Source organism: Pogona vitticeps, chromosome 2, assembly GCF_051106095.1.
Source record: "Pogona vitticeps strain Pit_001003342236 chromosome 2, PviZW2.1, whole genome shotgun sequence".
NCBI lineage: Eukaryota > Metazoa > Chordata > Lepidosauria > Squamata > Agamidae > Pogona > Pogona vitticeps.
In genome coordinates, this window is record NC_135784.1 from 56888045 (window position 1) to 56898695 (window position 10651).

The following is a 10651-nucleotide window of genomic DNA, read 5'->3' on the forward strand; positions in this document are numbered from 1 at the left end:
GATTTTTATGGCTGTTTATTGCTGTTGTGGTTTAATGCTGATTTTTATTATGGGGATTTACCGTTAGTTCTGTATTTTGTTTCTGTTGGGAGATATCTCAGCCACGGTTGACAGGAACATTGTATCAATGATGCATTATGTGCGAATTTTAAGTGCAATTTCGTTCTCTGCTGCCAATTTAAATCAGATGCATTCCTACCCTGGCTCCTAACTACAGGAGCTTCAAGACTGTTGCTCTGTGGAGCAGAGGCCAGTGCAAAAGAGAATCTCCGTGATCTGCCTAACTCCCAAGTTTCTTTCAGAAATTTAATTTTGGTTAAGCAGTAGCCAGTATTTGGGCCAGCTCTGCCATTAGACAAGTGCATATCCCAGGCAACAGATTTTGGGTGTCATGAATGGTCAAGAAATGGCTCTAGTGGCAAAGCAGACAATATATGGAGTGGATGAAGCTCTTGAGAATGGATGTGTTGTCCATAAGATGGAAAATGAAAGACAACAAGATAAGAGGGCCACAAAATATTGATTAAAATATGGAGATAGAGCAGTGGAGATAAACATTGCTAAATTTAAAAAGGTATTTTGTGGTGAAAGAATATATGATAAAATAAACACAAACTAATGGTTGTAACAGTGATTTAGAGCAACAGAGCAATTTAGAACAATAGATATAAGATGACAGAATAATATTAAACTTCTAAAATTAGTGAACTTAAAGATAAAAAGAAAGAGAAAGTCCAAGAAAATGGAAGACTAATAATTATAAATATCATGGAAAATTATTATAATGTTTGGTCTCTTTGTATGATTTCCATTTTTAATACAATTGTATAGGATGCAAGAATACTTTCCACTCTTTGGAATTTTACCATTTCTTACCCCCCCCCATTACCTGGCCACTGGCCCCCTATTTGTACCATAACCCCTGCCCCTATGAAAATGAATAAAAAATATATTTAAAAAAGAAATGGCTCTAGTTATCTCTTTTTTATAAAACGTATTGTACTTCTGTTGCCAAGGATAGGAAGAGATACTTGAGGGCTTTTCTGCTTGTGTGCCAAACTGTTTTGCCTGACCTTGAGTACTATTCACCTTGATTTGGGGAGACAGGGGGAATCATTTGCTCTCTATCTTGAGCAGTAAAATATCTTAGTCTGGCCCTGCTGGTGTGGAACCCCTAGCATTGCCATAAGGGCAGAGGTGGAAAACTTTTATTGGGTCTTAACTTGAGGTATGAGCAACAAAGGCACCGCAGTAAATAACCCGGCTAGCTATCTCTTGGCTTTGGAACTTTCTTCCAACTGAGATTTGTCTTTTTCTTAGAAACCGTGCTTGATGTTCTTACTCTCTGGTAAGAGTAAATGGCAGGGAGTAGCCTCTGGGAAGGGACAGAACGGGTCACCGACTTCTTCTATTATCCTATGTGCTTCTACCAGGCTGTGCATTTAAATATTCTTGCAGCTCTTTCATAATTCCCCAGGTACTACCTTGCATGCAGAATTAACAGTGCCAATCTTAGCTTGGATTATTATGATTAATGATGACCCTAAATCTGCGTTGTGCTGACACCAATCAGATAGGCTTATCCAGGGTGATGTTTTATAAAGACAGCAGTCGTAACTTGGAACAGCCCAGCAAATATCCGCTGAAAATAAGAAGGCGGAGAGTGTTATACAAAGAAACCGAGAAATAAATACTTGCTGGAAATAAGATACCCAAGGATCTGCCATCATGAATGGAACTGAAGGCCAGAATTTCTACGTTCCCATGTCCAACAAGACTGGTGTTGTTCGGAGTCCATTTGAATACCCTCAGTATTATCTGGCAGACCCGTGGCAGTACTCAGCGCTGGCGGCTTACATGTTCCTCCTGATTCTTCTGGGATTTCCTATCAACTTTCTGACTCTCTTTGTCACCATCCAGCACAAGAAACTCAGAACGCCCCTGAACTACATCCTTCTAAACCTGGCCATAGCCAATCTCTTCATGGTCTTAATGGGCTTCACCACTACCATGTACACGTCTATGAATGGATATTTCATTTTTGGGACAATAGGCTGCAACATTGAAGGATTCTTTGCTACAATGGGCGGTAGGTGCTTTGTGTCATCTCTCCTTCCCCAGCGTCATTTTGCTGCAAATTAACAATAGATCATAGTGTATCTTTCCTATAGAGTCTTGTTAATCAGGATGCCAAAGACAATTAATATAAGGGGATTCTAGTTACATATTTTGTTTATGACCAATATCTGATGACGTACTTTCATGGGTTACTTCTATATTCAATACTAGTGGAGTCAGGGTTTCTCTCCCCTCACCCATCCAGCTCTATCCATTTATGGCATCAAATCCTGCTCCAGACGTTTTACCAAGTCTCTCTGGAGCAGATCTTTAGGGCACACAGGTATTTGTGGGAGAGAGGGGCATATCTGATTCTGGCAGAAACAGTGGAATCCAGCAGTGTTTCACCGCCAGATCCTATGTTTCCCTGAAACAACCAAGTTAACCAAGCTGGCAGCTTGGAGCAGCATGTTAAGAGAACCCACTGGGGACCAAGCTACTGATAATTCTGTCAGATGAGTAAAGCCAAATTCAACTTCAAAAGCCTGGTGCAAAGATTTTCTTGATATACAGATTTGTACAAAATCCTTGTTCTTGAGAGAGAGATGACACTTGTGATCATTCCCTAGTTTGAGTGGAGGACATTAGGAGAGCCCCAGGAGATGTATTGTGCAAGCTCTCACACCTTTGTTGAAATGGCAGGGCTTTAACTAAGCCATCTTTTCTTCCATATGTCAGCAAGAAAGGAAATTAAACTGTTGTTAACAAAAAAAAAAAAATAGATGAAACATCTTTCTGTGCTCAAGTCAGCTTCAATCTTCATCTTTCAATCATTTGGATCCTGGGATGTTGTTGTGTTTTGTTTTGTTTTTAACTTGGTTCAGTCGCTTGACATCCACTCCTCAGGGCAGAGAAGACCTAAATCTGAAACAAAATAAACCAGCGAAAAGCAAACAAATTCTATCAAATTGGCTCAGTCTCTTTAGATCGCTTTTATCCATGTTCCAGAAGGGCAGACATCCAAATTCTGTTCTTTCCACTTTTGCTTCCATTCACCCCCCCCCCCCAAATCTATTTTACAGCCGTTTGTGGAGAAGCAGAGCTTCCAAGATAAATCTGTCCCCAGGTTGTTGTCTGGATACAGGCAGGGGACAGCGAAATTAAACCTGCGGTTGAGCCTTATGTGACTCAAGCACTTAGCTCTTAAGTGTTCTTCTCTAAAAGAGGCATCCTGCATTCAAACAGCTCTTCAAGGACAGAGAAATGACACAACAACACAACTGTGGGATATTGGAGCATCTTTTAAGAAAGGATCAAAACAAATCTGGAATGTGCTTCAGTCTCAAGCTCAGTGTGAGTGAGGGTGGCGGAGCTGCATGACTGAACATGCTGGGTTTTGATGTAAGCTCAAAACACTAAGATAAGGACATCTGTGAAGTGATAAAAGATGTCTGGCTATCCTAGTCTGAGCTAGCCCCACTCCACATTTTGCAAATTAGCTGGCTTTTGTTTTGTGGCTAATCATCAGGAGGTAAAGACAGGTTTCATTTGCAAGCCTGGTTGTACTTTGAAAGAATTGCGTGCCTGGAGAGACAAATGTCATAATAGCAGGAAACACACATTTTTCTTAACATGTGATTTGACCTGCAGGTTTGCTTATGTTTTGATCTGTTTTGTTGGGTTTTTAATTAGTGCTGTAACTGGAAACAGTATGGGGAGGATTTCTTTGCTTATGAATAGCAAAGAAATCCATGTTTTAAATAAAGGAAACAAGTAAACTAAGGAATGAAATCAGAAACTCACATCCATCCCATTACAGCACATCACAAACAAAACACAACAGGGGATAGAAAGTCTAATGCAACGAGCAAAAGGAGTGAAGGAAAGAGAAATGTGGGCGTCTCACCCTGGTCCTCCTAACTCGCCTCTTACCTTATCTGTTCTACCCCAGTAGTTGTTATTTTTATCTCCATTGGGCTCCAGTGAAGTGTGTCTTCTCAAGACAAAAACAGTCCGGGAGAGGAACTGGAAGGAAGCAACTGAAGTGCTTAGAAGTAGAGAAACTTGAATGAACAAATGAATAAAGATTCGGCTGCCCCATCCATTTGCTTAATTAAACTGCACACTGCCCTCAAGCCCCACCTCATTTTGTATGGGATTGAGACAGCCCTGGGCTTCATTGCGTGGATTTGCCATGCCCGCATGTGGTCTGAACTTAATAAACGAGGAAACCAGAGAGAGGCCTGATCAGACGTGGGATAAGCTGTTGAGCAGACCATAAGAGCACATAATGAAGTTTTATAATGTGGTGCCGGATGAGTGCCTTGTAACCCAGCTATGACTGTAACTCTGACTCAGTTCTTCTCAAACAGGCCTTTCCAGCATCAGTTACTGAACAACAATTTTAAGTGGCAACATTAAGGAATAACCTTAGGCATGTTCCAGATATTCTGAGTGTAATTAGAGATGGGCTGGCTGTCCATCTCAGTGCTGGGTCTACACATTTTGCCATGGAAATATGTATGCGTGCATGCAAAAGTCAGTATTGTAAGCATATGTTGCAGAAGGCCCCAGCCCCACCATGCTCCTCTTTTCTGACTCCAGCTGATCCCTTCACCTCAGCCCAGGATCAGCTGGCACCCCCACCATGGGCAGGCAGAGTGTCAGAGCTGCAGCTGGAGGCCTCCCAGATAGAAAGGCTCCCAGCGGACCTTCTACAAGGAGATAGGAAGGGTAGATTGTAGAAGAATCACACTCAAAATCTTCCCTTATTCTCCAAATGTACTACTACTTCTGCCAATGATGATGTCAACAACGATGACAGGGCTTAATCTGAGTTTTAATCCAACACACGGGTTCCAAAGACAACCTTTTAAGTTGGCTCTGTCTTTTTCTCTCTATCTGTCCCTTGCTCAAGGTATCCAAGACCACACTGCAATTCCAGGTTAATTACTTCAGAATAACTAGCCCCTTTCTTATCATTTGGCTGGTTTGGGTAAGATTCTGTAGTTTTCTTAGCTTGAAATTTGGAAAAGAGCCCAGCACTTCATGACTCTTTGACTGTCTTGGCAGGAAGGATTAACCCCTCCTTACTGCTGCTCTTGTTGGCCAAATCCTATTGTTTTCCCCATTTGGCTCTTTGCCTCTTTCACTAGTTCCAGCCACCTAAACCAGCTCTTTTGACCCTTTCCCTCACCTTCTCACCTATCCAGTTTGACTCTTTTCATGCCTTCCTTCTGCTTTCTCCCACCCAGCCTGTCTTTTCTTTTCTTTCTTTTTCTTTTTCTGGTTCTCCTTTCACAGCTACTATGCTCTGCCCTACATCTATTGACTAGGAAGAAGGGCTGGATTACGCAAAAGTAGTCCCAGCCTTCTCTCTCCCACCCACAAGCAACATCTTCAAGAAATCGGTTGAAGAGGGACAGGGGACAACGAGGTTCAATTTCTAGGCAAGGAAAAGTGGGTGACAGGTACCCACTGGATTTCAGGTGGGATCTTCACTTTGCCCTCATGGAACTGTTTTCCCACCATCTGTGAGAGAGCTGCTGCCATACCTTCAAATATAGCAAAAGCAGTGTGGTTGGTCTCTCCTACTGTCAGCTCTTATTGCCTCAACTAGCACTCTCTTTCTACCTTGGTGCCCTTGAGGGCCAGCCTACCAGCTGCACCTGGTCCATGCATGCTCCCATCATTCATTTAAGCTTTTGCCAGCTCCTTACCTGGAGTGGCCTAATTTTGTTGACCTTAATTTGCCATTCAGGGCATGATACCCTCCTCATCCCACCCCCCAGATTCAGCCCTGATACTCTCCCATCTCTCTCCCCTCCCCAACCCCCTTCCCTGTTTCTAAATGTTTCCTTCACTCTTTTACAGGTGAGATAGCCCTGTGGTCTCTGGTAGTCTTGGCTGTTGAAAGATATGTGGTGGTCTGCAAGCCTATGAGCAATTTCCGCTTCACTGAGACCCATGCCATGATTGGGGTGGGTTTCACTTGGATCATGGCCTTGGCCTGTTCTGGTCCTCCTCTCCTTGGATGGTCAAGGTAAGTATGCATGACATTCTTGCCGTTGATACATAGGTTAGCAATTTGTGGATTGAGACAGAAGAAGCAAATGGTTCTGGAATGATGGCATAAAACTGTCCAGTAGTCAGAGATCACATGTCCAATTTTTGTTAGGAAAATGACTTATGGGGCCACCCTAAGAAGGAACTATGATAATGGAAAGGTAAGAGCCATTTTTGGGAAAGATGTATCTCCGCCCACCCTTCAGCGAGGGATAATGTAATCTAGAACTGAATGTGTCTTGTAAAAGGCACAAAATAAACACAGCAGAGAATCAGATCACACATGAAGGCACATGCCTCTTTCCTCCTCTTCTAGAGTTATTTCTCCAGGCTGCAGACATGTAAATAAAGCTGTGCTGCCTTCCAATTAACCAGATAGCACTTTCCCCCTGAAAGCTAATTTGCAGATGGAGGCAAGCTCCTGTTAGAATAAACAGTATTTTCTTCTTAAGAGCGCACTACTTCTAGATATTAAATCAGTGTCTGGTCTAGTGAGGCCTAGAGAAAAAGGGAGATAGTGAGCTGTACAGTGTGGGCAGTATATGAGGGAGCTGGGCTATCCCTTGGATGGGGGACTAATGTGGGCAGTAGATTAACTACTGTAGTAGTATGTTTTTTTAAAATCTCTATCTGCACTCTCCTTGTCTATTTGCAAAATAAATCCAGATATTAGGACAATGCAGTAAGTGTACAGTGATTTCATCTCTCAAGGGAAACGAAACCTGGGTAGTCCATAGAACTTTTCAGCATTCGAGGAAATACAGTGCATAACGATAGTATTGAATATTTAATATTGTAATGTAATTGTGGAGAATATAATTCCACCAATTAACACATTTATTTTGTACACAGATACATCCCAGAAGGTATGCAGTGCTCATGTGGAGTTGATTATTATACACCAAATCCAGAGACTAATAATGAGTCCTTTGTCCTTTATATGTTTCTGGTCCATTTTGTCACACCCTTGACTATTATCTTCTTCTGCTATGGACGCCTTGTCTGTGCAGTGAAACAGGTGTGTAATTCTACATACAGTAGAGATGAAATTCTTCCTTTTATAAAAATAAGAAATTCACTAATGTTCCTACTGCTTTTTAGCCATGTTGGTGTGGATGGTTCAATGTGTTTTAAAAAGGCTTGGTTTCATTATAAAAAGCCAAAACAACAACCAAAACAACCAACTATGATTATTTTATTTTATTTAGCATACAGCGGAGGGGGGCATCTTCCTGGTATTTTCTGGGACATATATCAGCATCCTATGGCCCAGCAGGGTCCACCTCCGTCATTCCTGAAATCAACAGCAAGTGCCACAGCTCTGTGGGGCAGAAAATGCTACAGCACTTTCCCATCTCATACAGTAAAGTGTCCCCTAGCCGGCTGGTAGGGCAGAGTGCCCTGTTCTGGAAAGGAAAGAAAGGAATACAAGCTCTCAGTCGTGTGGCAGTGGCAACCTTCAGCGGTGTACTTCTTTTGGAATACCAGTCACAAATAGTGAAGGTCACAAAGAGTATCTAGAGCAGGCCATATACTATAGATCAAGGACAAGGAACCTGTTTCCATCTGAAGGCCAAATGCAATTTTAGAAAGGTCCTCAGGGCCTCTATTGGGGGTGGGGGAGATAAATCAAAGGGAAAGGAGGCAGACGTACCATCCCAAGCTCTTGCTGCCAGTAACTAAGCCTTGAGGGAAGCACTGGGACTAGGAAAGAATCTGTGTAAAGGCTAAAAGACCATCAAACTAGGGTATGTGGCCTTTTGGGGAACCCCAGAAAGGCTGCATTAGGATGGTGGGGGAGTGGGCAGCTTAATTCTGCCCCAAGGTCTGAAGTTCCCACCACCACCACCACAGAAGACCAGTATGTTTAACTGCAACAATCAATCCCACAACCATTCTGAGAAACCTTCCTCATTCCACACTACTCTGCTCTACTCTACAGGACACACATGAACTTTCTCTTCCAATATTAATTTCAGTTCCTAGGCAAGCCTCTTGCGGAGCTTGATCATATGCTGTTGTTGTGCTTCTAGGCTGCAGCTCAGCAACAGGAATCTGCCACCACCCAGAAGGCTGAGAAAGAAGTCACTCGCATGGTCATCATCATGGTCATTTCCTTCCTGGTTTGCTGGGTCCCTTATGCCAGCGTGGCTTTTTACATCTTCACTCATCAAGGCTCTGACTTCGGCCCCGTCTTTATGACTATCCCGGCTTTCTTTGCCAAGAGTTCGGCAATCTACAATCCAGTGATTTACATCCTAATGAATAAACAGGTAACTTGGCAATGTTGCCTCAGCTTTCTCCTGATGCAATAAACCTTAAGAGTTTATAGCACTTTCCCTAAGTGCTCAAAGTGCTTCCTGGATACATTACAATAATAGTTTTTGTAACAAACCCTGAAAGGTAATTCTCCATATTACAAATGCAAGTTGGGTAGGGGTGAGGGAGTTCAGAGACAGGGGCCTTTCCTAAGACAGTCCAGTGCCGAACAGAGATTTGAACTAGGCTCTCTCAGCTTGACACAATACATTTATCTTTACAGCATTTTGCCCCTTCATAATGTGCTCAGAATATAATACATCTCATGGTGGGGGGTGGAGAGGATGGTGGGGGGTTAATCTGAAAAATCCTTAATCACCTGTTTCAAGTGGAATGGTGTGGCCAGGGAACAGAGGGGGCGTTTCAGGATGCTTGCTCTCTGCTGGTGGCCCCAAAGCCCATTCCCCTTTTTCTTTTTATCAAAACAGCAAGCTGCTAATGACTCGCACCATTTGTGAGTCATTCGGGGGGGGGCAAGAGAACGAAGATTAAGCGCTTTTCAGGCTACAAATTATAGCACTGTCAATTATTTTCATGTGAGCTGGGTTGTGCCAAGGAATCAGCACATGGTCTCGCAGGATGGTCTCTGGCTGCGGAATGCCTTTGTTATCTGAACGGGCAGGTTACAAAATAAAGCAGGAGTAATCTTGACATACAGTCAAGGATTAGAGCAATAGCAGAGCAATGAAACAGGCCTTGGAAATTCTGCTCAAGTTGGTTCATGGATCCCCTGTTGACATGGTCTTTCTAGATGCCCGGTTACCAGGATGACCTTCTGATCTAGTTTCTGCAGCCAGCACCTGAAGGTATCCACAGTAAACATGTTGATGGGTCTTTGTTTTTAAATTTACAGTTCCGCAACTGTATGATCACTACCCTCTGCTGTGGAAAGAATCCTTTAGCTGAAGAGGACACTTCTGCTGGCACCAAGACAGAGACTTCCACAGTCTCCACAAATCAAGTCTCCCCTGCATAGCTCCATCAACAAAACCTTCCACTATGGAAGGATTCACCTGCATGACTGCACTGTTCCCATCTTCACTGCCCTCTCTTGTCTGCAGCAAACTACTTGCAATGCATTTTGAAGAATGAACTCTGTCTGACTTGGACAAAGAGAAAAACAAGGTTATATTTTTCTGACTCCACTAGGAAGTGCACATCAACTCAGGTCCATGACTGTGACAAGTTGTATGTTTCAATGCCCCTAGCGTTCACCTCTCTAAGACCCTGCGTACCTTGCGTAGATTAACTACCTGTCTGGGGCAGCTCTGGCTTGCATTGTCACAATATATTTCGTCCTGGTCTTCAACGGTTGGGTGTGTGTACATAAGATTGCCTGGGGCCAAGTGGCTGTCCCTAAGGATGCGTTCCTCCTCCTGCTGATTTCCCATCCTTCTCTTTGGTTCCCTCTCACCTCAACTTTTTATAACATGAAGTACTGCGTACTCATTCAGCTTGGGGTTTGTTATTTTCCTTTCTCATTTCTTAGTATGCATATATTTATTGGAAATTAATTTACAGAAGTGTTATAAAAGAAAAATCTCCTCAACCTCACATGCGAGGCAAGCGGATGACAATCGGGACATCAAATTTATAATTATTTCCTATCCTCATGCATTCTGGATCGTTAAGCAGGGTGTAGTTTTTCTACAATTCAGTCAAACATCCAGTGCAATAAAACTGCAGGACACCTTGCCAACATCAGTGCTCATACACTGGCTGTGATTACATGGTCAAATACTGCAGGATTTGATCAACTTATAAAATGGGTGTATGTAGGTAGTTGTGGTGTGATACTCAGACACTGGCTGGATAGATCAGTGGTTTAGATATCTCGCTGTGGAGCCAGATTTTGGGAGTTCGATTCCCCCCTGTGCCTCCTGTGAGTAGAGCCAGCCTGGGTGGCCTTGGGCAAGCTGCACAGTCCCAGGGTGCCTCTGGAAGAATGTAATGGTAAACCACTTCTGAGTATTCTCTACCTGGAAAACCCTGGAAAAAGGTTACCATAAGTCCGAATTGACAGCACATGATCATTTGATTTCCAGTGTGGTGTAGTGGATAAAGTGGCAGACTAGAACTCTGGAGAATGGGGTTAAAATCCCTACCTAGCCATGGAAATTCACTGGGGGAGGGGAACTGCTGAAGACACTCCTTAAAATATCTCACTTACCTTGAAAGCCCTGTTAGGGTCACTACAAGCCAGTTCCAA

At 43.1% G+C, this 10651-nt stretch overlaps 1 protein-coding gene across 1 annotated transcript; it reads left to right on the forward strand.

Moving 5' to 3' along the window:
* On the forward strand, positions 1 to 9891 carry RHO (rhodopsin). The gene is made up of 5 exons (XM_020813194.3): positions 1 to 2089; positions 5932 to 6100; positions 6976 to 7141; positions 8157 to 8396; positions 9296 to 9891. The coding sequence occupies exons 1-5, from the start codon at positions 1729 to 1731 to the stop codon at positions 9416 to 9418; spliced, it is 1059 nt and encodes a 352-aa protein (XP_020668853.3). The 5' UTR covers positions 1 to 1728; the 3' UTR covers positions 9419 to 9891.
* Positions 9892 to 10651: the final 760 nt, after the last annotated feature.

Bases quoted from the DNA above. Each gene is read 5' to 3' on its own strand.
- RHO (XM_020813194.3), top strand. From the start codon at position 1,729: ATGAATGGAACTGAAGGCCAGAATTTCTACGTTCCCATGTCCAACAAG. The intron at 7,142-8,156 runs GTGTGTAATTCT...TTGTGCTTCTAG, and splicing joins TTGTCTGTGCAGTGAAACAG to GCTGCAGCTCAGCAACAGGA. The intron at 8,397-9,295 runs GTAACTTGGCAA...TTAAATTTACAG, and splicing joins ACATCCTAATGAATAAACAG to TTCCGCAACTGTATGATCAC.